This window comes from Globicephala melas, chromosome 16 (assembly GCF_963455315.2).
Source record: "Globicephala melas chromosome 16, mGloMel1.2, whole genome shotgun sequence".
In the NCBI taxonomy this organism is placed as follows: domain Eukaryota; kingdom Metazoa; phylum Chordata; class Mammalia; order Artiodactyla; family Delphinidae; genus Globicephala; species Globicephala melas.
The window spans coordinates 8,780,402-8,807,881 of record NC_083329.1 but is presented as its reverse complement, the minus strand read 5'-3'; the positions used below and the strand labels follow the sequence as shown (position 1 = coordinate 8,807,881).

At 40.1% G+C, this 27,480-nt stretch overlaps 2 protein-coding genes across 6 annotated transcripts; one reads left to right on the top strand and one right to left on the bottom strand.

The window, feature by feature from the left end:
* The first annotated feature begins 225 nt into the window (after positions 1 to 225).
* Positions 226 to 14,390, top strand: PSTK (phosphoseryl-tRNA kinase). 2 transcript variants are annotated; one of them, XM_030831978.3, is made up of 6 exons: positions 227 to 673; positions 3,050 to 3,341; positions 3,582 to 3,780; positions 7,118 to 7,193; positions 7,729 to 7,822; positions 11,030 to 14,390. In XM_030831978.3, exons 1-6 carry the CDS (start codon positions 458 to 460, stop codon positions 11,227 to 11,229), a joined length of 1,077 nt encoding a protein of 358 aa, XP_030687838.1. In that variant the 5' UTR covers positions 227 to 457; the 3' UTR covers positions 11,230 to 14,390. The 2 variants fall into 2 exon arrangements, with proteins under 2 accessions (XP_060142374.1, XP_030687838.1); XM_060286391.1 differs by lacking the exon at positions 7,729 to 7,822 and having other exon boundaries at positions 226 to 673; positions 11,030 to 11,197.
* Positions 11,127 to 27,418, bottom strand: IKZF5 (IKAROS family zinc finger 5). Of its 4 annotated transcripts, none has more exons than XM_030831970.3 (5): positions 27,268 to 27,418; positions 25,607 to 25,755; positions 18,566 to 18,752; positions 16,394 to 16,576; positions 11,130 to 15,792 (listed from the first exon to the last, which is right to left on the bottom strand). In XM_030831970.3, exons 3-5 carry the CDS (start codon positions 18,696 to 18,698, stop codon positions 14,849 to 14,851), a joined length of 1,260 nt encoding a protein of 419 aa, XP_030687830.1. In that variant the 5' UTR covers positions 18,699 to 18,752; positions 25,607 to 25,755; positions 27,268 to 27,418; the 3' UTR covers positions 11,130 to 14,848. The 4 variants fall into 4 exon arrangements, with proteins under 4 accessions (XP_030687836.1, XP_060142373.1, XP_030687830.1 ...); XM_070043903.1 differs by lacking the exon at positions 27,268 to 27,418 and adding an exon at positions 26,173 to 26,278; XM_030831976.3 differs by lacking the exon at positions 18,566 to 18,752 and having other exon boundaries at positions 11,127 to 15,792.
* Between the last annotated feature and the right edge of the window lie 62 nt (positions 27,419 to 27,480).

Below are 27,480 nucleotides of genomic sequence, written 5' to 3'. Positions count from 1 at the left end.
GATTTCCAGTAACTGACCTTCCAAAGACTGCTGGAGGAAAAGACTCGAAGTCCCTTCAGCGATTTTCCTAGGCAAGGGACTTCATCGTAAAAACCAACAAACAAAAGCCCGAGGCGCAGATCCTAATGGTTTGCAAGTTTCCGGAAGGATGATTCTAACTGAAGTTTGTCTAACTTTACGACCCTTTAGGAAACGTCCAGGTTTTACGAAACGCATCCCCGTGGACTTACCAGACTAGAGGACTCGCCTCACAGAAAGCTTAGTACCAGGGGTTCCGGCGACCAAGGGGACGACCTCGGATACAACCGCCACCACGCATGGTGTTTGGAGCCGAAGGCTCGCCCATTCCTCCATTGCGCCAACAGGCGGCGCAAGAGGGCGGTGGGAGTGTGCATGCGCAGTTGGCGGACATTTCCGCAGACAACGCTCACAGCCACCTCGGGTCTCTCGCGACAGCATGAAGGCAGGCGAGGACGCCAGAGGAGCGCGCAGCGAGAAGCCGAAGAAGTTAGGTCTCTGCGTCCTCTGCGGACTGCCCGCAGCAGGAAAGTCGACCTTCGCGCGTGCCCTCAGCCACCGTCTACGGCAGGAGAGTAGCTGGGCCGTGGGCGTCGTCGCCTATGATGACGTCATGCCAGACGCGTTCCTAGAGGAGGCGAGCGCTCGCCCATTGGTCAGTACGGAGGGGGCGGGGCCTAGACTGCTGTAGCGGAGGGAAATCTACAAACTCCACGATACTTGTACTGGGTAATACCTGGTGTGGGAGGTGGATCTCTGATAGAGGAGAGACAGGAGTTCGAGGAAAGGGGAGCTGGTTTAACACAGAATGAGTTGACTAGAAATAGGAATCGATGCAAACAAGCCACCAGCATAAGGTTAGGGTCTGAAGTCAGCGTGCAAGGTGGAAGTCCCCCATAATCAAATATCCTCCTGAAAATCCTTTGGGAAAGTTGTTCTGAAAAGAAGGACAGAATCTCTCAAAAATTCCAGCACAGCCAATTTAACATTCAGCCAGGCGAACCCAGGTATTGTGGGGCTTTAAGTTATGCGGTTTGGGGAAACCCTTTTAAAGAAAAAGCGTACAAAATTATAAGTGACAGCGTACTTACTAGGGCCCCTCCTGTGACAATAGAGTCTGTACAAATGAAGGACTTGGCCTCTGAAGCTGGATCTTCATTCAACCGAGGGTAAACCTGCTTCTGCCAGAATAGGAAAAGATGGCTCTTTCTTAGTTGACCACCAGATGAAGTAATAGGCTTTGTATTTAGGGGTCAGCTTGGGTTCCCAGTACATACTTCTCTTTAAGCCCTCCGATCACCCTCAGCGCTGTGAGATGCATCCCCTTGAGAAAACTGAGACTTCCGCGGGGAAGAGCAGATTCACGTCACCCATCTCATGCTCACTCTAGAGAAAATACTCCTTGATTAACATATTCTGAAAATTTTAAAGTTATTTTTGTCATTTAGTGCCGAATGTAGATGAATTTACATAAATAAGATTCACATATGGTGTGATTCCACTCTAAGTATATATGCAAAAATACAGTACATTTGGCACATGGAAGAGTTTTGAACTTCTCCACCAAAGTTATATACTTCCTCATTCTTGGTTAATTGTGAGGTAAATACAGTATCAGGCCCCTGGTAGCACCGGATTTACTTAAGTAATAGTATTTTTACCACTATGGAGAAAGCTGGAAGTTGTTGATAGGGATTGTTGTATCTGCTGGGGTTTTCCCTCACTTTTCTTATTATATTTTTTCCACTCTCCCCCTACAGACCAAGGCCATGGAGCTCATCCAGTCACCACGAGTAGGATATCTCACCTTTTAGGAAGTGATCGTGTTTCTGTTTCCTTTTGAGTGGGTTTTGCTGATGTATTTGTTTTATGTGCCATAATCTCAGTGATGTGGTAGAGCATGGACAGACAGGAGAGGGATCCTGATCTCCTGTCCTTGTGTTTTCCCTCCAGCCTTGACCTCATAACTATGTCAGTGTTCACCAGAGCCTTTGAGTAGTGCAAGACTACTTATATTTTCAAGCTATTTATTCTCTTCTCCTCAGTCTGCTTCCTCTATCTTTCCCGATCCCATTCCAATCCTGTTGTTAGCCTGAGGTCTTTTCATCTGGACCCAGGGACCTTTCAGCTGATCCTCTTTCTATCTACAACTTTTCTTATTTCAAGGGCAAATGAGCATTGCTATATCTTAGCTAGACTATTTTATCTTGGCAGGATATTTTTTTTTTTTTTTTTTTTTTTGGCTGCATTGGGTCTTCGTTGCTGAACGCAGGCTTTCTCTAGTTGCCACGAGCGGGGGCTACTCTTCATTGCGGTGCGAGAGCTTCTTATTGCGGTGGCTTCTCTTGCTGCGGAGCACGGGCTCTAGGCGCGTGGGCTTCAGTAGTTGTGGCTCACGGGCCCTAGAGCGCAGGCTCAGTAGTTATGGCGCACGGACTTAGTTGCTCTGCAGCATGTGGGATCTTCCTGGACTAGGGATCGAATGCGTGTCCCTTGCATTGGCGGGTGGATTCTTAACCACTGTGCCACCAGGGAAGTCCCAGCATATTGATTTTGGTTCCTCCTTTCTCCTGGATGGTAACAGCTTTTCATTCTTTCATTTATTCACTTATTCATTCAGTCATTTCATATACATTTCTGGAGCATCTATTAGGTGTCTGACCCTCTGCTGAAGCCTGGGTATACAGTAGACTATTGATCTAGCAGGGACATAGAGATACCTAAACAATGTAAACCCTGTTAAAGTGGAGACCCAATATACACAGAACAGGGGGTCATGATAGGCAAGGGACGATCTGAGCTGCCTTCTGCATGGTTGAGTCTGAGAAGAGTTCACAGAGAACTAACATCACTGAGTAGTTTTTCAGGCAGAGGGAACAGCGTATATGAAGACATGAGGATGAGAAAGCAAGTTGTGTCTAGAGAACTCCAAATGGTTCAGAAATTATCATATGGAGCAGGGGGTTGTTGAGGCATGACCACTCTACTGGCCAAAGCCTAATATAAATTGCAATTCTACGGTATTTTGCAGCCATCCCAGTGGAAATCGCTTCGCCAGGAACTGTTGAAGTACCTTGAATACTTCTTTCTGGCTGTCATTAACGGGTGTCAGATGTCTGCCCCACCCAGCAGGACTGAAGCCATGTGGGAGGATTTTCTAACCTGCTTGAAGGATCAAGATCTGATATCTTCTTCAGCACTTGAGGCCCAGTCTCACTATCTCTTAACGAAGACTGCTGTTTCTAGACCTCTGCTTTTGATTTTAGATGACAACTTTTATTATCAAAGTATGAGATATGAAGTCTATCAGCTGGCTCGGAAATGTAATTAACACATTTTTTTTCTTACACTCAGACATTCGCATATCAAAATCACTACTGTCTTTAGTGAGAACTTGATTGGATTAGGAGGTTTATATGGATTTACTTAATTTTCAAAGCTACACGTTCAGTATTGCAAATGGTCTTTCCTGCTGCAGGTGGGATAACTTGTCTAAGTACGTTTTTTTCACATTTTGGAAAAATAGTACCCTAGTAATTTTGTGGTTTTTGAATGGTTTTCAGATTCATTAGGCTTCTGCCAGCTCTTTTTAGAATGTTCTCTCGAGACCTGTCTACAGAGGAATGGCCAGAGACCACTTCCAGTGCCTGCCGAGACCATCCACCTGATGGGAAGCAAGATAGAAAAGCCCAACCCTGAGAAAAATGCTTGGGAACACAACAGCCTCACAATTCAGAGCCCAGCGTGTACTTCAGAGGCCAGGTAGCCTACTCAAAGGTGTCCTTCACTAGCTGCTTTGCTGAGCCAGGCACTGTGCTGAATGCTTTCCCTGTATCCACCCGGTTACTCTTCACACAAGCCTTGGAGAAGGACATTATTTCCCCTTTCTTTAGAAGAGGGAACTGAGTGAGGAAGTTTAGTTTGCCCAGAGTCACTGAGATTGTAAGTTACAGCTGAGACGTGAACCCAGGTTTGTTTGCAGATGTGTACTCTTGTTAAAATTATACTGTTTTCCAGAGGTCAGGGCAGGGAGTTCAGAGTAGGGCACATCTCTGATACTCTTGTTGAAGTAGCATAGTCTAAATAGACTGCCCAGTAGTCTTCTTATAGAGAGAAAAGGAGTGGAACTGGTACTAAATCCTAATTTGCCTAAAACCTACACTGCTTGTGTAGATGTGAGGCTTGTGGCTATGGTGCCTAATGCATTTCATTCCTAAAATAGGTCTTGAGAGTTCGAGAGTTCTGGAGAGTTCTAGTTCAGCACATTTCTGATAGAAGTTTCACTGATGATAGAAATGTTCTCTGTTTGCCCTGCCCAGCATGGTAGCTGCTAGCCACATGCGACTGACCATTGAGCACTTGAAGTATAGCCAGTGCAACTTACTACCTGAATTTTAAATGTTATTTTAATCACTTTAAACTTAACTGGCTGCATGTGGCCTGCGGCTGCTGCATGGGACAGTGCAGTTCGAGAGGTATATTGCCCACAGTTCCTTAGTTCCTGCCTGACTGTTGTCCAGAGGGGATCAGCAGTTTTTAAAAGGCTAATTTTTTAAACTCATTCCTCAAAATGTTTTGTTCCCAGGATACAGTTTCCATGGATTTTGTAATACTCTAACATTCTAAGGAAAAAAGAAAAGATTCGATTTAAGTAACCATTGTTTATAGGGTTAATGAAATAAGCTATGGCTGAGATTTCTAATTTTAACTTCTCATAACATCTTGAAACTCTGAGAAGGCGAGCATGTAGCCAGTTGATGGCTACTCTTTCTGGAGTACTGAAAATGTTTTCCTTTGCAAGTGAATGGCTGGTTGAGGCATTGAGATACCCCATTTTACCCCATGAGAGCAGTCTAAGGTTAGCATCACTGCTCTGGGGGCCAGTTCTTGCTAGAAGCAAGGAAGAGTGTGAGCTTTGCCAGTGTCAGTACCAACCCTGAACATAATCTGCAGTTTTGTCTTGGGTCTTAAGAATATGGTCCAAAAGAGTCATAGCATGGCTATGACTGAAGTCTGAAGTCTGGTGGCCCTGAATTGGAAGTTGAAAGATGATGTGACAAATATACCTTTCCCAGGCTTCTGTGAAATACTACTGCTGCTGCTGCTACTACTACTATACTACTATCACCACTGCTGCTATTACCACTACTATTACTGTTACCACTACCACTACTAATGCTACTACTAGTACTACTATTAGCAGGAACAGCTGTCGAGCAGATACTATGTCCTGGGCAAGTTCTGGACACTTTATACTTATAATCTGACTCAGTCCTCACAACAACCCTTTGAGGGCAGATACAATTACCCCCTTTCATGATGGGACAACTGAGGGCCAGGTAAGTAAAGTAACATATGCAGATAGTAAATGGCAGAGCCAAGATTTGGACCCATTGCAATCTCACTCATTCCAGAACCTGGGCTCTTTTCTTTGTGAGAAAGATCACGTTGAGGCGAAGGTTTAATTCAATGACTTCACTGGCTTACGTTTCTTCAGTGCTACTCCTTGTATCTGAGTAAAATTTAAACTCCTTACCATAACTTGCACACTCTAACCCTGATTTCTTTTTTTTTTTAACATTCTATTCTTTTACTAAAAATATGTCCATTCAAGGAAGATGTTTTGTTTTTCTAGTTGGGTGACTCATAGGGGGAAAAGTTTAGGTCAGCAAAAACAGAGAGTGGAACGCTGGGGGGGAAAGAATCTTGTTTTTTAAGATGAGACTATTCTGGAAAACTTAAATTAGAGCTTTACTTTGACATGTAACTCTCTAATGATTGCATTAAAAGTTTTCACTTCGTATAATTAAAAATCTCATCAGACGAAAATCTGCCTGTCATGTACGTGATATTTGAGTGACAGACTTCATAATTATATTCTCAGAGACATGACATTCAGTACTTTCTTTTCTTTTCCTTTTTTTGGAATTTTAAATCTGATCCCTAAATTTCTTTGTTTGCTTTTAATTTTTATTGGAGTAGAGTTGCTTTACAATGTTGTGTTAGTTTCAGGTGACAGCAAAGTGAGTCAGTTATACCTGACTCACTTAATAATATATATTATCCACTCTTTTTTAGATTCTTTTCCGATATGGGCCATTACAGAGTATTGAGTAGAGTTCCCTGTGCTCTACAGTAGGTCCTTGTTAGTTACCTATTTTATATATGGCAGCGTGTATGTGTCGATTCCAACCTCCCAAGTTATCCTCTCCGCCCCCCAGCTCTAATCCTGATTAACTCCCCAGCCTCATGTCCCACGACTCTCCCCTTGCTCCTTTTCAACCACACTGGCCTTTTCTGTCCCCAGAACACGAGAAGCTTGTTCTTGTCTCGGGGCCATAGTGCTTGCCGTCCCCTCTACCCTTCCCACGTACGTAAGCTTCACTGGCTTCCCTGACCATCCTACCCAGCGGGAAGGGTGTTAAGTAGGCTAGCCAGTTACTCTCTTATGATCATTTTGTTCATTATCTTCACTCACTTATCCACTTGTCACTGTCTGAAACTATTATTGTTTGCTTATTTATTTATTCTCTCTCTCCATTACGTTATCAGGCTTAGAGAGGGTAGGGATCTTGCTACACCCCCAGCTTAGCACATAGTTTCACATACATAGTTGTACAACATTTTTCATATATGAAGATGCTCAATAAATATTTGTTAAATGAATTCTACTGCAACCCTCGATGACCTCTTGTCCTGTGGGGAACTTTGCAAATTCACATCCAGTAAATAAGCAGAAGCCAGAAAATAAAGACTAAGCTTCCTTCTTTAGGGAATATAAAGTTCTAGGAGCCTAAAGTTCAGCAGTTAATGAGGGAAAAGAGAGAATGTCTTTTAAAACCATATTGATAGGAGTCTTAGGAAGTTAACATTTTTTACATGAGGGGATTTGGGGGGCTTATGACTTGTTTTGAGCTTCTACATTTTAATTTTGCAAGTAGAAGGTAGCTCCCAAATCGCTTTGCTTTTCCCCTTTTCTTCAGGAGTTTGGATATACCACTTTCATTCCTCTAGAATTCAGCTTAGTACCCATAAACACAAGTTCTTTAAAAACAGGTGTTTGATATAAGGATTTATTTTGTCCTACCTTCTCTTATAGACTGAAATTGACTGATTTACTGCTTACTGCTTTGGAAAATCCAATAAAATACGTGGAGGAGAATGTGGAACAAAAGGTAAGTCTTCCAGTTTAGATTTAGTATAAATGAGAAGGACCTTTTTGTAGGAAGATCTTTTTGACCTGAGTGTAAAATATGAATAACACGTGGGAGACACTTTGTCCCTGCCTTGGCATCTTACCAGCATTCAGCTCCTGACACCTGGATGCAGTGGTACTCTGGAGGGAGCTCGCACTGCCTGGTCAAAGACGACTGTTCAATTTTCAGAAACGTTGGAGCCTGTTGACATGTTGGTAGCTCGAAGTGGGCGTGGATGGGAATATTTACGTCGTAGAAATAGACAAAATGCTATGGATAGGTTTGTGTTTTTCTCTTTGAGAGCCCATTCTTAGACATTTACCAGCATACTGCCTACGTGGAACCCAGTTTACAACTGGATGTATTTTGTTTAGACCCTCTCCCAGGGAAGAATAACTGGAACAGAAAAGTCACGTTTCCTTTTCTGTATCTCTTCACCTATGCATCCCCTACACTTTAGTTATTTCTTTTGTAAAACTAGATAACTGTTCCAATAACAATATCTATTACCTAGGAAACAGACAGAATTATTTGTTCAACTAACATTCTTCATCAAGCTGATCAGACCCTCCGAAGAATTGTCTCTCAGACAATGAAGGAAGCGAAAGGTGTGTTGAGTGGTTAAGATTGTATTTAGTTGAGACTATTCTTTCCTGCTACTCTTGTTCCGTGGACGTGGGTAGTTTATTTGCTTTCATTCATAAAGTTTACATCATGTTTTCAGTTTAAATATGCAACTTGGTTATATTAAGCTAAAACTTCTACCTCTGGAACCAGGCATTCATCCATCCAATAGGTTTTTATTGAGTGGCTACTCTGTACTAGGCTTTATTTTGGATACTGGGGAGTTGAGAGGGAGCAGAACATCATAGTGAGGAGACAGACAAAAAATAAATAAATACATGAATATATGCCAGTGCTCTGAAGAAAAGTAAAGTAGGGTAAGGCAAGGTAGTGATGGGAGGATTTATTTTTAAAAGGGTAATCAGGAAGCCTTCTCAGAGGACATGGCATTGAAGCAAAGATGTGAATGAAAGGGAACAGCAAGCCATGCTGATGCCTGCAGGATCATTTTAGGCAGTGGACACATCAAGTGCAAAAGTCCACAGGTAAAGTTGGTATGTTCTAGAACAGAAAAAAAGCCATTGAGTCTGGGCTGAAGGGATGGGGAGAGGTAGTCAGGGGCCAGGTGTAAAATCAGCATGGAGTTTGAACAGGCTTAGTGCATTGTCAGTCTGAACTTAGATGAAATATGTGATAATTATAGTTTTATAAAATAATTCCTTTCTGTTTTTTCTTTTTTTTTTTTTTTTTTTTGGCGGTACGCGGGCCCCTCACTGCTGCGGTCTCTCCCGTTGCGGAGCACAGGCTCCGGACGCGCAGGCTCAGCGGCCACGGCTCACGGGCCCAGCCGCTCCGCGGCATGTGGGATCTTCCCGGACCGGGGCACGAACCCGTGTCCCCTGCATCGGCAGGCGGACTCTCAACCACTGCGCCACCAGGGAAGCCCTCCTTCAGGTTTTAAATATTGAACTCTTTGCTATATTTAAAATTTGATTTAAAAAATAACAGCAGCTTAACATTTCTTGAACTCCTTTTATATGCTAAGTGCTATAAATATTGTTTCTAGTCTTTAGAATCCTATCAAGTAAGTGTAATTTTACAAATGGGGAAATGGAAGGTCTGAGAGGATAAGTAACTTGCCCAAGGCTGAACTTAACACCTGCTAAATACTGTACCTGGGCAACCTGTTGCTGAGCTAAGTCTGATTCTCGTTGGTGCTTTCTGTCATGTTCCCCCACATCACCAACATTTATTATTAATACCTTTACAAAAACTTAGAACATTGGAAAAATAAACAATATACTAACCATATTGCTTTTCAGACTTTTTTTGAACCATGATCCGTAAGCAGGTTTTAATACTGTAACCTAGTGTGTAGCCCAGTACACAGACACACTCCTGCATAGAAACAAGTTTCACAAAACCTTCACATGTTTAATGAACTGTGTTCTATTTGATTCCATCTTAGTATGCGTTGTAATCCAAAGTTTGAAAAAGAGAGCTGGAACAAAAATGGCATCGGATCAGAATGAAAACAAAAATAGTTGTAGGAGTTCTTTCAACTATTTGCCTGTCCATAAAATGAAGGGAAGGGGGAATAGGGTTATGCCCAAATTACTCTTGACTCTTTTCCTACCCATTAATTTTTTTTGTGTGTGTGAAGGAGGTGGTACTAGCTTCTAGAACTGTGCTTAAATAAAATTTAAAAATTCAGTTCTCCTGGGCTTCCCTGGTGGCGCAGTGGTTGAGAGTCCGCCTGCCGATGCAGGGGACATAGGTTCATGCCCCGGTCTGGGAAGATCCCACATGCCGCAGAGCAGCTGGGCCCATGGGAGAGGCCACAACAGTGAGAGGCCCGCGTATCACAAAAAAAAAAAAAAAACGGAAAAAAAATTCAGTTCTCCTTCCATCAAGGAAGTGAAGGGACAACCCACAGAATTGGAGAAAATATTTGCAAATCACATCTCATAAGGGACTTATATCCGAAATACATAAAGGACTCGCACAACTCAATAATAAAAATAACCCAATTTTTTAAATGGGCAAAGAATCTGAAATTTCTTCAGGGAAGATATACAAATGACCAGTAACCACATGAAAACATCATCAGTCATCAGGGAAATGCTAACCAAAACCACAATGAGACACCACTGCACACCCACTAGGACAGCTAGCATCCAAAAGTCCAAGAGGTAGCATGCGGAGAACTCAGAACCCACATATGCCATTGCTGGGAATGTAAAGTGCTGCAGCCGCTTTGGAAAACAGCCTAGCGGTTCCTCAGACAATTAAATGCAATTACCACGGGACCTAGAAATGAAGACATATGTTCCTATAAAAATTTGCACACAAGTGCTTATAGCAGCATTATTCCTAATAGCCAAAAGGTAGAAGCAACCCAAATGTCCATCGGCTGACAAACAAAATGTGGTCTATCCATACAATGGATTATTCAGCCACAAAAAGGAATGAAGTACTACAACATGGATGAACCTTAAAAACATTATGCAAAGTGCAAGAAGCCAGTCACAAAAGGCCACACATTATGAGTCCAGTCATGTGAAATGTCCACAATGGGGAAATCTAGAGACCCCAAGTAGATTAACAGTTGCTTAGGGATTGAGGGCAGAGAGGGGGGGAATGGAGTTAAGAGGGTGATACCTAAGAGTACAGATGATAAACATGTTCAAAGATTGACTGTGGTGATAGTTGCTTATATCTGTGAATATACTAAAACCACTAAATTGTAGTTTAAATGGGTAAACTGTATGTTATGTGACTTATATCTCTGTAAAGCTGTTCAACAAAAAAATCAGTTCTCAGTCACACTACCCACATGGCTAGTGGCTGCTGGATAGAACAGGGCAGATATAGAGTACTTCCATCATTGTAGAAAATTATATTGGACAACTGTTCTAGGTATTGTCTATCAGAGCTTCAAAGCCAAATTGTCATTTTCTAGCTCTGCTTTTTTGCCTTACTACCTGTTAATTCAATAAGACTAAGTCAACTTATTTTGTCAAAAGTCCCTTTCAGGTTTGTCTTTTCTGCTCGTGCATGTCATAGCAAGTTATTTAAATGATCTGCCTGTATCACATTAATGTGACCTTTGTCTATATATTACACCAACTCAATTATGATTTATAGAAGAATCTGAATGGTTTGTCTGAAGTAATCAAATTAATTTCCTGCTGTCATCAGTCCAGCTTGATTTAATTTACACAAATAATTTGAGAATATCTTTATTTTAGGTGAACAGTTGTTTCCGTACAACTTGAAACTTCTAGCCGAAGAACTTAACAAGCTCAAAGCAGAGTTTTTGGAAGACCTAAGACAAGGAAACAAAAAATACCTGTGCTTTCAACAAACCATGGACTTATCAGATGTTATTTCTTTTTTTCATTATGAGAAAGATAACATTGTACGGAAGTATTTTTCAAAGCAGCATTAAAACTTGATTTCCAATCAAAGCCATTTTGGTTACGATTTTGCAAACTAATTTAAACAATTCTGTATTACTGGGTGTTTTCTAGGCCAATGATGTGAATTGCCAAAGGCGGGGGGGAATCAGTCCATTCTAAAAGATCCATTTGTCATAACAGAAACTACTTCAGTCAGTCACTTGTCAGATGTGACATGGATAATTAAGCATCAGATAATTAAGCATCAGGAAGCATGAAGCCTTCCTCATTTATGTGCCAGAACAGTTGGGGGGGCAGGGGTCACACCTTAAATAGAAGAAATTAGGAAGGAGACAAGATGCTCATTATTGAACTGTTTTTGCTTTTAACTCATGCAACATCTTCTCATGGGTAAGGCACTCTACAAATCCAAACCAAGGTAGCCATAAAATCAAAAAAAATTAACATTTTACACACTGGAAAATTATTTAAAAAACTAATTGGATCCTAGTTTTCAAAAAAGAAAAATCGAGGTCATTAAAAAGTGTTATTTTTTATTCATATATTACAAAAGCAAAGCTTCATTCACAATATGAACTACATACTAGATAGAGTTATTTCAGCATTAAACTGCTTTCTGGAATCCCTAAACAATAGTGTGTTTTGCAACCATACTCAAGTTTTATGTTTTACATACAAAATACGTTCTTGACATCAAAGTACATATTAACAAAACCAAGTTCTAGAAACCATATACCCTCTAAGACTAATTAATGAAAAGTCCTTAGCAGGGAATTTTTTAAAAAATAATGCATCCATTTGATAAATATTTTTGTAGAACTTAAATGAGGTTTATCTCTGAACATTTTTTAGTAATATTCCCTTTGTCAAACAGTTCTGCAGATGAATGGCAAACACTTATTTCTAAAATGAAATAGCACTGGAAAATATCCAGTGAAATTTTTTCAAAGTAAAAGTCTAACCTTTACTTGAATTTCAAGAAGTTGTAGCTACATACTATATTCATAAAATCTGAAATAAAATTACTCCCTGTTAATCTCTTCACAGTTTCTTAAAAAAATATTAGTGGAGATAAAGTATCTACCAACTTTAAAAATCTAAACTTATGTTCACTGAACAAAAATAAATTTAGTTTCAGAACATTGCCTGTTAACAGCAAAGTATTATAAATAGTGCATGTTAAACTTTTCTGAACTCATTTCTATAAAATATTTGATTAAAAATAAAATGGGAGAAACATATTCAATACTTAATAGAAGATACTAACATCTTTCCAATACAGAATTTAACTCACAAAAAATTTAAATAAAATCCTAAATATTTTTAAAAATACAATACTAAGAAGGTTTCTAAGGTAGATCTGCTTCAAAAACTTCAGTGCATTTAGAATTAACTACAGCTTTCAAGCATCGATACCTTTGGAATACAACTGTGCTCTTTAGGTCCTAGGAATTTTAAAATTATACATTCTAGTTTGCAATTGTGAAAAAAAATCTGTTTGAACTAAAATGTACTTTCAAAACGTCTCTCTTTAGTTGTCAGAAAAAAAATGTATTTGTCACTATTTGGCCCAGAATATACAGTTAATAGACTGGTTTTAACATGAGAGTTCTTTTTTGTTTAATGAAAACTTTCATTTTCTATTTTGTGGTATTGCTTTTATATGAAGAATAAAATAGAAGAAAAAAATAACCACAAAAGCTTCCAAATGACAGCAACTTGTTTCTGACAATATATACATATGAGGGCCAAGCTACACACTGGGAAATGGCTGCACTAAAAGTGATCTGAGCAGCGAGCGCTCCAAGCAACAGAGCAGAACAGGCTGCACACTTTACATTCACAAGCCTCAGACTGACAAGATTTGTTTGCAGAAACTCCTTGATGCTGCTTTTTCAACAATGCGATGGAGATTCGTTTAGATTGGATATTAAACCACAGAACTCATTTTAATGGCTTTCTAGCATTTGGAAGGGAGGGCAGAAGATGCATTAACTTGGCACTGGGGGGTTTTTGTGGACTTATACCATCAACATTACCCTTTCACTTACTATTAAGTGTAGAAGTCCTTCTTAGTTATAATGCTTAATAGTTAGAATACTTGCTTAAGAAGCCAATTAGTAACTTTCAAGATTTGAACCAAATTAAAAATAAAAATTTTGCAAAGTACACAGAAACCAACAGTTAGTAACAATATATTTTATTGTTTGACCAAGCTGTCCTCAGAGTACGCTAGTTATTACACAAAAACAGCCTCCTAGTCAAAACTAATTACTGCGGATTTATACAGCAAGTTTTATTTCTGTAAACAAATTAAGTATCATGTTTAAATTCATTTTTATATCTATTTCCACATTTTTTTTAATCCTCTTCTACTAATGATGATTCAATTCACAGTTTTATATAGTTTTCTTGCTGTACATTAAAGACTGGTAAAACTGCAAATAAGCATTACAACTTGAATTCACAGAAAATAAATGGCCAATTCTGAAGAGGAGTCCAGAATTCATTTTGGACATATGTTCTCATTTTTGTAAATATCACTTCACCATCACACTTTCCCATGTGTTTCTATACCTACCTTTTCTTGAAAATTATGGGCAATAAATGGATAGAAGGCAGGAAAAGGAAACTTCAGATTTTGGCGGGAAGGACCGCATTTCCTAGGAACAAGATGGATGACTTCCACTGTACCTCTTTGGTCATCAAAGGAATAGAAGGAATAACAGATCCTCAGTATCGTTATCAACCTCCCGTGTAACATCAGAATGAAGATTTAAATGAACAGTTCAGATTAAAAGGAAAAAAGGCATCTTCATAGATAATCCTCTGATATTTCTAGCGTTCTCATATATTTACCTGTAGTTTTTAAAATAAATTACAAGTATAATAAAAAGAATCCAATGGAAAATTGCTGTGTTTAAACTACAAGTTGAATAGGCAGGTATTTTAAATATTAAACTCCATTTTCAATTTAAAGTCTTAAGTTTCATTTCTTTTCAGAACTTTTACCTATTTTTATAACTTTAATTTTAAAAGAATTAAATGTTTTTTATTTTCCCTTATGGAAAAAAGAAAGATTTACTACACTGAAATTGCTTTACTATTATCAGTTGAAATTAAACTACTGATTCAACTAAGCTATGTTTACTAGATAGTTTTTAATTAATGGCAATTTTCAAGGCAATTCCTCCACTAAACATTGAAATAAATTGTAACAGATTTTGTAAGAGAAAGTAATTTACCATTTTGAAATTATGGCAGAAATAACGTCTAGCTGCAGTGTAGATGTTGAAATCAAGGGTATCTATCAGCCTTGAAGTTATTATGGACCATAAATGTGAGAAATTTAAATGACCACTTGTAAGATTATCATTGCACTCCAATTCTCAAATGTCTAAATGAAAGGAAAAAACAGACACCAACGTGTCCAACTGTTCTAATACATAAATGACCCTGATGAGGTTTTTATGGAAGAAAAAAAAAATTTTGTTTCCACTGTCAAATTTATACTCTGTATGTATAAGACTTTAAATTAGCAACACCTTAATAGGGACGACACCCCCCACCCCTCCCCTGCAGAAAACAACAGTAAACTACAAAACACAAAAAGGCAAACCAAGTAAAGCATAACGTGATTGTTTCCCATCAGTGTTGGTTATGTTGCCCTCTTGCAAAATGACAGGCAAAATCATACTTGTTTTTACATTTGCATCCACATATGTTACACTGAAAAGGATTTTCATACCCATGACATCCCATATGAATAGTGTAAAGGATATTGTCGGCAAAGTACATGTCACAGTGCTGGCAGTGGTGTAGAAGCTGAGGGTCCTGGACCGGCAGGGTCGGAGCTGGAGTGCTTGGCTGACTGTTTCCCATGCTGGGAGTACTCGTGTGAGCACTTGGTTCACTGCTCGGACCTGCCACCGGACTATAGTTCCTCTGACTATGTGATGGCCGAGCTTCAGGGCTAGTGGGAGAGGAGCTCTGAGGAATACTGGCTGACACGGCAGAAACTACTGCTTGAGCAGAGGGCTGCTGCATCATGAAAGGCTTCTCATCAGGGCAGGGAACTACATCAGGGGATGCGGGGTTTTGGTTTTCAGGTGGCAAACTGGACAACTGTCCTGCTAGAGTTGACAGCTGGTTTAAAGGGTTGTCAACCATGAGTTCTTGGGGGTCCCTTGGCAGGCCACCAGCTGGTGTGGGTTTTGCCATACTTTCATAGGAGTCAGTCTGGATATTCGGGATTTCATGGGTAAAGTCATTAAGGTAGTCTGGCTTCTGAACCACCATGGAAGGTGGGCTTAAGTTGATTAGTGCTCGTCTGCTATAGCCCAGATTGCTTGTTTTCTTCTGTAAAACCCCCCACATCTTCTTGCTGCTTAAGGAAGACCTAGTACCTTTAATTGGTACCATTTTATGCTTGCGCCTTCGATGATGCGACAGGTTACTTCGATCACTGCAGCGGAAGGAACACAATTCACATTTATATGGTTTTTCTCCTGTATGGGAACGCATATGGGCTTCCAGATGACGCTCATAAGCAGATGCAAATGGACATAAGTGACATCTATGAGGTTTCTCACCTGTTTAAAAAGAAAAATGGGGAGAAACTGCAAGAGTAGCTCATTTATGAAAAGTTTCATATTTTGTCCATTCATTAGATTTAGAAATTGATCAAAAAATAAAATGCTTTTCAGAATAACACATTTGCAAAAAAATTATTAAAATTTATTAATAAACCTGCATATAACCACCTTTATACTATACGGACTAGTGGAATGAATCCCTTTCACAGAAGGGATGGCTAAGGTGACATCTGAGGGTTAGCAGTATAGCCTGCAACCGTACAGAAACCTTTTCCCTGGTCTGCAAAGGAAACGTACTTAGTAAGGATAAAGATAAAAACATTTTATCACTTCATGCTGTCTTCAGCATTAACCTGCCCAACCTGAGAAGCAGACAGATGCTGAGATTATTTAGATTCAGAAGGAAGATGGCTAAGGAAGGGGAAGCTGTACAAGGGGCCTCACTTCCTTGGATGCTGCTATTGCTGTGCAAAAATGGAGTCACTTCTCCATTTATTCAAACCTTACATCCACCTTCATTTTCAAACTATCACAACTATTTATATGATAGATCAACCTGCCCGTAAAGAAATGCCCTCTCCAGCCACTTCTCCGTTACCTGTGTGGATTCTAATGTGTTCAATGAGCCGTGCGGTGCCTTTGCTGGCATAGTTGCAGTACCGACACTTGAGCTTCCCATCAAAGGTCCTTTCAAACCCGTCTACTAACATTCCTGAGTTTTCATCCAGGGAAACTTCAACAGATGGGTGATCAAGTCCATTTTGATCACCATCTGTTCCAGCTATAAACAAATATAGCAAAAGAAATTATGCATCTCAGAATCAACTCAATTTAGCAATTTAGTGTGGAGTGGTAGAAAATCTTTCATAAATTGACAGTTTGCTTAGCACAAAAGTTAAATTCACAAAAATCACAGCCTTTCTGAACTGAGGTTAACTTTATACAAAAGCAGTATTCTATTGGGGGATTTCAAATTACTAACACATAAATTATATCAGTCCTCAACATACTTTTGAGTAAGGTAACAAGGTATGGTATTTATTTGACAGATAAGGAGACAGAGGGGGGTAAACAGTGATGGCAGTTACACGTTTAAGATTCTAGCCACTTCTACAAATACAATGGGCAGTCATGATCATCTCCCCAAATCCTAATCTATTTAATCTAAAACAATTAATGTTGAGTTTTGCAGTTCCACTCAGCTTACACATATGTTCTAGATTCTGGGTTGCATTTAGGATCTTAAAATTCTAATTAAGCACATATAGGGCAATATTGTATCTGATACCTCTGAATGTTATGATCTGTAAGAATTTCGGAGTTAAGAGATGTTTGCCTGTTTGCTTTTAATCAAACTACTTCTTTGTATAGATAAAGAAACTGAAGGGGCAAGTGCTCATAATCTGGAAAACCAACACACGGGGGACCACAACCCTGCTCTCTTGGATCTCAGTCCAAGAATTGTACACTAAAGTATTAAGAGGGAAATGTTTGTTCCTACAGCTTCACGGGAAAAGCACTTCTACTCCATCTGCAGGAGGTAGCGGTGCAGGTGCAGACAATTCAAGCCCTTTGCTCTGTTTCCTCTTTCCTTCACTAGGAGAAGTGACTTTGCTAGTTGGTGCAAGTCCAACATCCAACAGGTCCGTTGCATTGGAGGGACAGCAAGGCTCAGTGTCCCCCCTTCTCCCATTGCTTTCCCAAGCCAGTAACTCCTGAAACAGAATATGTATACGAAATCACTTGGGGATTGTATTAAAATACAGCTTCTGATTCAGGAGATTTGGGGTGGCACCTGACGTTTTGCACCTCTCACAAGCTCCCAGGTGATGCCCGGTCTCTGCTGTTGCTGGTCCCTGGATTACAAGGCCCTAGACCACCTAGGTCAAGGGTTAGCAAATTTTTCCTATAAACGTCAGATAGCAAATACTTTAGGCTTTGTGGGCCACATGATCTCTATCCCAGCTACTCAACTCTGCTGTTGTAACTCAAAAACAGCTATAGAAAACAGGTAAACAAGCAAGCATGGCAATGTTTCAATAAGACTTTATTTATGGATGCTAAGGTTGGAATTTCATCTAATTTTCACATCATGACATTATTTTTCTTTTGTTTCCCCCACATCCCAACAATTTAAAAATGTAGAAACCACTCTTAGCTTGCAGGTCGTGTAAAAACAGCAGTCCAGATGGGGCCCACTGCCTGTAGTTTGCTACCTCCTGAGCTAAGTTCACAAATAGATTCCAGTCTTCGTAAGCAAACCAGACAGTCTGTCTGTAGGTCAGGTAGAATAGGCTCAAGTAGGTCACTGCTTTCTCTACTCTGATTTCTCCTCCTAGGTGGGTATACATGGTTGGCCTTCTCTTCATTTTAAGAGAAGAAACAGAAACCCCTATTTTGTCTCAGGTCTAACCCAGATTTCCTAATGGCCAAACCCCTTGTGTAATGAAGCTGGACCCCCTTTTGGTTCCTTGTGTCTGCTGTTAGTTAGCAGAACCGGGAGAATGGGAAGGGAATTTAGAACCCCTAACCTTCCCACAAGACCATAATGCATCTCTGGGCCACGGTAAGCCCTGCTGGAGCTTTACTTTCCCTCAGCAAAAACTTGGCATGTTTAAAGAAGGGGAAAAAAATTGCCCCTATCTTTCTAGGAAAAACGGAATGATCCACATTAGTGAACAGTAGTGGGCTTCATACTACGGGTAATGACACACAAACACTAATATATTTGTAAAAAGTGAATTATTTAATAGTATTAAGATAAGTCTACCTCCCTGAAGAGCCTCTGCTTCTTTGTCCCCACTAACTGATCCAGAAATCATGTTGACATGATGGGTCTGCTGAGTCAGGTATTCCTGGAAATCTTTCACAAAGTCCAAAGGCTCTGGTTTCTTTTCACCCATCTTTGCTTTTTATTTTTTTAATTTTTTTTTTTTTTAGTTTACAGTTCGTTATACCTACGGGGGAAAAAATGAAATAATTTTACGTTATTTAGGGAGCTACAGTACGTATTAAAACAACAACAGTGACAAAGATTATTATGTGCCAGGCACTACAAAGCCACAGAGAACACAGTCCCCGCCTTTAAGTATCTTATAATCTTCCTGATGAACTAAAGAAACACAAAATGGTGAACAATTAATATATTTAATATTTAAATAAACTGGGATTCAAACTTAGTTTTTAGAGGATAGAAAGAAATTACAAAGAGAGGAAAAAAGAGAAAATTCAGAAGAAAGAAACAGGCATATCAGCAGGGATTATCAATGAATGAGACAGCAGAGAAACCAAGTGGCTCAATTGGGGCCGTGGCAGAGCATTTGTGGATGATGGACATGGAGCATACCTGCGTGTCCAATCCGGTCGCTACCAGCCACATGTAGCTACTGAGGGCTTAAATGTCGCTAATACAAATGACTTGAGTTTCTTATTTTATTAATTTAAAAGTGAAATAGCTACACGTGGCTAGTGACTATCATATCGGACAGCAAATGCTCTTAAAACATAGGGTTCACATGAATGAGTACTCTAGAAGTAGGTGATCTACAACAGGGGGTGGCAAACTTTCTGTAAAAGACCACCCAGTAAATATTTTAGCCTTTGCAGGTCATGCGGTCTCAGCTGCAACCACTCAACTGTCATTATAGTTAAAAGCAGCCACAGACAATATGTAAAGGAATAAGTGTGACCGTGTTCCAATAAAGCTTTACAAAAACAGGAACAGAGCCAGGTTTGGCCTATGGGCTACAGTTTCCTGACCCCTGCCCTAGAAATCCAAATCACTACCTCTGCCACCACCCATCATCCAACTCATTCTGACAATAAGGAAAAAAAAAAATTAAACAAAAATATCACTGATGCTGATGTACAGAGAATAAGCCTCATGTCAGATTTTATAGTCATAAACTAAACTGGTCCTCACATAGGTTTATAGCCCAAATTCGCAAATCAAATAACCAAAAAGTTTTCTAGTAAGAACAAGCTGAGGAAGTCTAGCACCTAGGAGACAACAGGTCTTTTTCTTCCAATAAAAATATATTTATGTAAATGTATATGGTCTTCTTAAATATGCCATATGCTAAAAATTACCTTCCCTAAACCCAACTATTTAATGAGTAATTTACTGTTTAAAAAAGTTCTCATCTTTTTTTTTTTTTTTTTTTGTGGTATGCGGGCCTCTCACTGTTGTGGCCTTTCCTGTTGCGGAGCACAGGTTCCGGACGCGCAGGCCCAGCGGCCATGGCTCACGGGCCCAGCCGCTTCGCAGCATGTGGGATCTTCCCGGACTGGGGCAAGAACCCGTGTCCCCTGCATCGGCAGGCGGACTCTCAACCACTGCGCCACCAGGGAAGCCCAAGTTCTCATCTTTAATAGCCAGTAGCAGGCATTTAAAGCTAAAGATTAGTCACTTCTCTGTATATATGCTTAATCTTTTCTCAAAGCATAACATACACACAGAAAAGCACATCAATCCTAAAGGTAGAGCTCGATGAATCATCACAAAATGAACACATCCCTAAAATCAGCACCAATGTCAAGAAACAGAAGGCTACCAGCATCCCAGGAGCCCCCCTGTGCACCCTTCCAGTACTAATCCCCCCCGTGCACCAGCAAGGGCTCCATAACCCTGACTTCTGAAATTGCTGGGCCACCAGGTTTGCATATATTCAGCTTTAGATAATGCCAAATAGTTTTTCAAAGTGACTGTACCAATTTACACTCCCACCAGTGGGGGACAAGAGTTTTGTTGCTACACGTCCTCACCAACACTCAGGTATTTTTTTGCCTTTTTCATTTTAGCCACCCTGGTGGGTGTACAGTGGTATCGCACTGGTTTTAATTTGTATGGCTTGACAATTAATTAAGCTGTGTACTTCAATTACCCACTTAGATAACCTCTATTTCATACCCAGTTAAGTATCTGTTCACGTTCATTTTTCTATTAGGTTGTCCATCTTTTTCTAAGTAATATGTAAGAGTTCATCAAATATTCTGGATATGGGTTCTTTATTAGATATGTATATGTTAAGGACTTCTCCCACTCTGTGGTTGCCTCCTTTTCATTTTAATGGTAACTTTTGATGAACAGACGTTCTTAATATAGTCCAATTTACCCATTTCCCCACCACCACCCTTTACAGTTAGTTGTTGGTGTCCTTGCCTATATTTTACACGCAGATGTTCTCCTGTATTTTCTTCTAAAAATTTTATTTTTTTTTTTACCTTTCATATTTTTATCTGGAATTGAGCTTTGTGTATGGTGAAGTAAGAATCAAAATATATTTTTTCCCCAATGAGACATCCAACTGTCCTAACAACATGCATTTAATAGACCAGTCTTTCTCCACTAGACTCTTTTATCACCTTTCTAATCAGGTGATTATATATGTGATTCTACTTCTGGATTCTCTGTTCTTGAGATTTTATAATTTTATAATTGTTGTCTCCTAGGTGCTAGACTTCCTCAGCTTGTTCTTACTAGAAAACTTTTTGGTTATTTGATTTGCGAATTTGGGCTATAAACCTATGTGAGGACCAGTTTAGTTTATGACTACAAAATCTGACATGAGGCTTATTCTCTGTACATCAGCATTTTTGTTTAATTTTTTTTTCCTTATTGTCAGACTACCTTGGCTGTGTTGCTACTATAGATCACTGAACTGTGTAACGATCAGTTCCTTATGAGGAACTAATAGGAACTAATTAGGAACTAATAAGGAACACAGGGCTAGTTTTGGTTTCCCTTGTTTACTGGCCCCAGACTGATATATTTTACTTCTGTATTTCTTGTCTTCCTCTCTTCTTATATTTAATTTGTTCTTTACTCTGAACACATTTAGCCAAATAAGAACCTGCAGGTGACCAAATTCTCATTTTTCTTGATGCAACACGTATGAATAGTTCCTTTCCTCCCTTCTTAGAAGATGCCTAGGGGTTTATTATTATTACTATCTCTTTTCACTGTTTTCTAGAAAGTTGAAGCTACTGAAAATCTGTCCTCTGCATCAACAGAATATTATGTTATTAGGTCAAACTTACTAGCTTAAAGACTCTGAACAGGGTCTTCTCTAGCCTTAGTTTCCTACTTTGTAAAATGAGATAATAATACCAATTTGCAGTGCTGTTTTAAGTTTTACAGATACGTGTAAAGTATCTCACAAGATGTGTAGTTTATGGCATGTTTTCAGACGACAGCAGCTATTTCTGCAGCCAAAAATGGTTATACCTTGGATTAAGAAATTCCTCACTGTCCCAGATTCCAAGTGTCTTATGTTACCATTGTATATATCTCTTTTTTAGTTACAATGAAACAAACATGGTATGGTCCACCTTAGTCTCAATTATTCACATATCGCAATTTGCAATTTCCCAAATCAATGTACAATTTCCCCAACTCTTCTTATTTTACTCTTTTAGGCCACCTCTTTAAATCACTTGCTTTAGTCTGGCTCTGCTTTCTCAATCTTAAGGATTACTGCTGGTTTCTGAACAAGTTTGTTTCAGTTGCTTCTTTTCCCATCTTACCTAGCTGACTTGAACTGCTCCTGTTTCCTAAACACTGATTAGTATTCGTTTTATGACTATACTTGATTCTGCCGATTATCTGTCCTTTAAAATTTGCCCTCTGGTTAGGGAGGAAAAAAGTGGGCCAGTCGGCTCCAATGAAAAAGATTACCAAGAATAAGATTTATGCCCCGGTCCGGGAAGATCCCACATGCCGGGAGCGGCTGGGTCCGTGAGCCATGGCCGCTGAGACTGCGCGTCTGGAGCCTGTGATCCGCAACGGGAGAGGCCACAACACTGAGAGGCCCGCGTACTGGCGGGGGGAGGGGGATAAAATTAAAAAATAATCTATAATATGATTATATCTCAACAAAACTGAAAAAGAAAACCCATACCTCAAAACATACAGGGATGGGGAGCAATGTAAAAGTATACATAAAAAGGTAAGAAATATAGCAGATAAAGATGAAGAATGAGTTCCGAAAAGACAGAGAAAATAAAGAAGAGAAATGCTTTTTAAAAAAATGATCAAGAAATTTCCAGAATTAAAGATTCCTTTCAATTCAATCTGAAAGGGTTCATAGAGTGCAAAATAGATTAAATAACAATAAATAACACTTAGACACATTATTGTGAAATTTTAAAATCTCAAGGTCAAAGAGAATAATATGAAACTTTCTAGTGAGGAAGAGCAGCCCATCCACATAAGAAAAACAATCAGATATTGAGTATCAAAGGCAACACCGGGTGCAAGGAAACAACAGAGCAATTTACTCCAACTTAGAATAGTTTTCACTTTCTCAAGCTGCTAAAGGCTAGCTTCCAAAAATCTACATCACAATGGAGAAAATCTAGATGCACTCCCTTTAGAATCAAAAAGGCAAGGATGCTTGCATCACTACAGCTATTCAACACAGTACAGCAGCAGGTAAAGACCCCACAATATAAAAAGGAAAAAAGTAATAAAAGGTGTAAGGACAGGGAGATACCTCTCCCCCGCCCCCCAAAAAATTAAAGAATAAGATGTGGGAAGTTGTTTTCTAAATTGTAAAAGCTGTAAGGCCCTACAGATTGTCTGTGTTCTAATTATAAAACCTATAATTTAGAAAGAAATCCTGGTATTTCATTGCAACTTTGCATCACCTCTTGCCAATCAGTTCACATGAAAACTGATGTTGCCACTGGAAAATATCTGAACATACTTTGATAGGCTTCAATAAGCAAGATCAATCTTACCAAATCCTGATTAGAAAGCATAACACTGCTAAGGTACATGTGATAATGCAGAAAAAAAAGGCACAGGACTGCCATTAAGAAGAAAATGATATTTTTATACATGCATCTCACGTTTTAAGAACTCAAATAAGCCTAATCACAGAGAACGACTGGCATATTTTGACAGTCTTGGCTATTATCACATTGTCACATTAGAAGTTTCACTGTGTTCCCCGCCAAAAATTGCATGCCGATTCTCAATCAAAATGCATGATGGACTTAAAAAAAACAACAATAAAGGATGCCAATGAAAAAAGGGAAGATACATTGTAAACTTGAGAGAAACTCTGTTCTTAAGAATTTTAAATATACTGATATGGTTTATAGTTGTAGACATTCTGCAATGATTTAAAATTTGTCTTTCCATCCCTAAGCATTTTTGTGCCCACCTGACCTACATCACCTCCCCGCCATGCAGCATTATAGGCCCTTGCAGAGCTCAAGTCTGCAGAAGAGATGAGTATGCATGAAAGATGCCTAAATCCGGAGGGACACTATGGTTCAAACCCCAGCTTTCTCCACCTCAAGTCAGTATTTCTAAGCACAATAAATAGAAAAAGAATAATTCTGAAACTACAGAAGACTTCTTGATATCAAAAAAAAAGTTTTGTATCCAAATCATCTTCCTGTCTTTAATAAAGTAATCATCAGTCTTAGGACCAAATGTTTAATCTAAGAACTCCATAAATTAACTGGTATCTAGAGATACATCTAAAACAGTGATAAATTTTAAAACCTTTATGAATGTAACATAAAAATCTACGTTAGGAATCAGCAAACTATAATGCTCTCATTCCCATACTTTATGATTATCATTTCTTATGATACAGCAAAATTTCTGAGTCCTCCCTGTGATCCCTCTGATTAAAGTTAAGTTGGTATGGTATTCCATGGGGTATAGATACATGTCTATAAAGAAACTGGCTAGAATACACCTAAATTATTTTTATGCCAATAGCTCTCCCAAACCATCCATTCAAAACTCACAAATAAGGTTCTTAGAAAACAACCAGAGACTACCCATGCTAGCGAAGAAAGAAGCATTTGAGAAATAAGCTTTGATATCCCCAAAGAACAAAGAATACAAAAACTTCTTTATCTTTAAGCAGGTAACAAACTATTCTTGACCTTCCTTGGGTTCTGATATTCAAGTCCTCTGATCTTCAGTCTCATAAAAGGCAAGTTGTCCATCAATACACACACAACCAACTCCTCTTAAGCAGGAGCAAACAATGTAAAACAGAGGCATCATGATGCAAATTAGAAGACAACCACAACTATGAAATAGAGGTGATATAAGAACCAGAAAGGGCTCTTTAACCTACCCTCCTCCCAAACTCTAGATTTTGAGAACAACATGATTAGGCAATAGTAGGATCTATTTTATTCATCTACCATTTCTGGTAGGGTTATTAAACATAAGGTAACTAACAATTAACTTCCTTATACAGTAACTTAATTTGGGGTTTAGGCAGGCCTACACACATTAAGTGACTGCAGTTCTATTGAACGTGTTTACTTTTTTTTTTTTTTTTTTTTTTTTGCAGTACGCGGGACTCTCAGTGTTGTGGCCTCTCCCGTTGCGGAGCACAGGTTCCGGACGCGCAGGCTCAGCGGCCATGGCTCACGGGCCCAGCCGCTCCACCGCATGTGGGATCTTCCCGGACCGGGGCACGAACCCGTGTCCCCTGCATCGGCAGGCGGACTCTCAACCATGCGCCACCAGGGAAGCCCCTGAATGTGTTTACTTTTATAGCTTAATAATTATGGTCACTGAAAGATTTACTCTGCCATAGAATACGTATCAATGGAGAAGTCTAACAAATGAGGTTTCGTTTGTACAGAGAATAACATGGACTTCAAAAAGAATTAGAACACATTTCCTCTGATTACATAACCATCAAAAAAACAATTCTCTGAAGGCAAAAAGGGACATTATGAGGTGCTGAGAAATCAGAAAACATAATATAAAAGTAAAACTTAAATAAATACAAGCTGGGAAAAATAAAAAAGAGGAGTTACACAATCTAACCTTTTCACCCCAAATCAGTTCCTCCTTTTTCTTGCCACTCCAACATGGATGAAATGTAGAGTAATCGAAATTTACTCTGGAGATACACCAAAGGACTCCAAAAGGCCATGGAGGGAATTTCAACTAAAATTGAAAAGCCATACAGAGGTCTGCAAAGAAAAATACACCACAAATCAAAACCTTTGTAACAAAAAATTAGGATCTACGGGTTTAATAAGCTAACAAACTAACTTGTGCCAATTTTACCACTACCAGAAAAGAAAACTAAGCTAACAGACACAACAAAGCAGCAGGTTCACTTCAGCAAAAGCTCCAAGTAATCACCAAAGAGTAACATGCATCAGTGCGACTATCGTTTTTTTTTCCACTGGTGGATTTCATTTTTTGGCAAAAATGTTACTGTCTTTCCAAATTAAGTTATTAACTTCATTTGTTCGTAGTACACTTCTAAAAGGCTCAGGAGCTCAGGCTTAGTACTGCTGAACAGTTACAATCGCATAAAAACGAGGTACTAGCCTAGCCCCACGGAAACATTTGTGAGTAAAGGTTTAGAAAAGAAAACCCACCAGGCACGCCCAATAACAGCACATCTGATTCCCATCTTTATTATCCTCTCTATGGCAACTCAAAACACTTAGGGTTTTCTTGGGAAACACTTGGGACCCCTGGGGGTAAAAAACACAAAACGTCTCAATTCGCTGCAACAAACTCCCAAACTTGTATTAACCTGTAGCTGTGTTGAATGCACAACATAAATCAAAATTAAACGGGATTTGTAAAATTGTTAGTCCAGACGTTTAAAAAGTTGTTCTAAGGAAGTTGTGTTTCTTCCAAACTGAAGTTCTGTAGAGCTCACAATTTAAAACGGCTTTACTTCTCCCACTTGTCACTCCTCTTCGTGCCTAAACAGCACACTAAGGGGACACTAAATGGGCCACGTGGTTAGTGGCAGCTGGAACCGGTTTAACTTCTATTTAGATTCAATTTACCCAGCACTTACTAGATGCATGGCTTGACTACTCGCACGCCGGACAGTTTATTAAAAGACAAATCCTTCACGAACTTCAACAGTTCTTCGCTGAAAAATCCTCCCCAAACCTCACATCTCCCCAAAATTAGAGTGCACAAGCAGTAGAAACGGATCTAGGAAGGACCACCGTCAGATAAAAGACGGAGGCTTTAAAAAGTCCTCCCAACGAGTAGCCCGGAACTGGCGTCGGGGCGGCATCCTCACCAGGATTCGGAACACCTAGGAGACCCGCACCTCGGCTGATCCCCTGGCCCCAGGACCCGGTGAAGACGCAAACCTCGGGGCGCCCCACCACCACCACGACCACCTGTCAGAGCGAGAGACAGCTCCCTACCCAGGAGCCGCCTAGCCCCTACCAGACGGCGACGCCACCGCAGGGACCGCTCGCTTCCTCGGGGCTCCCGCGGCCAGACACCGCACCCTCCGCGCTCGGGCCAGGAAGGTCCTGGATCGTGACCCCCGCCGACCAACCGACCACGCCCGCCCCTTCCCTGAGGCTGAGTTCAGGGCGGAGTCAGCCTCTCGCGAACACCCTGCTCTCTCCTCCCGCCGCTCCTTCTTAACCGTTCTCCTCCTTAACCGCTCTCCTGAGCCGTGTCACCGCCGTCCGAGCCTGTAACCAGCTACTTACCTCCTGACAGGCGCACCGAGTAACCCCTACCGCCTTGTTCAACGCCGCTGCTGTCGCCGTCGCCCCCGCCGTCTTCGTCACCGCCGCCATGTTTGTTGTGTCTCCTGTTCCCTTACCGCCCCACGGCCTTTCCTAACTCTCGCGTGAGCAGGGCGAAAGCGGAGAGGGAGCTGTTTGTCTATCTCCGCTTTCCGTAAGGGCTAGGGGGCGGGA

Coding starts and splice junctions, on each gene's coding strand:
- IKZF5 (XM_030831970.3), bottom strand. CDS start 18,698: ATGGGTGAAAAGAAACCAGAGCCTTTGGACTTTGTGAAAGATTTCCAG. Junction 16,577..18,565: donor AGCAGAGGCTCTTCAGGGAG/GTAGACTTATCT, acceptor ATTTGTTTATAG/CTGGAACAGATGGTGATCAA. Junction 15,793..16,393: donor ACACATTAGAATCCACACAG/GTAACGGAGAAG, acceptor CTTTTTAAACAG/GTGAGAAACCTCATAGATGT.
- PSTK (XM_030831978.3), top strand. CDS start 458: ATGAAGGCAGGCGAGGACGCCAGAGGAGCGCGCAGCGAGAAGCCGAAG. Junction 3,781..7,117: donor GCGTGTACTTCAGAGGCCAG/GTAGCCTACTCA, acceptor CTTCTCTTATAG/ACTGAAATTGACTGATTTAC. Junction 7,194..7,728: donor AGGAGAATGTGGAACAAAAG/GTAAGTCTTCCA, acceptor TCTATTACCTAG/GAAACAGACAGAATTATTTG.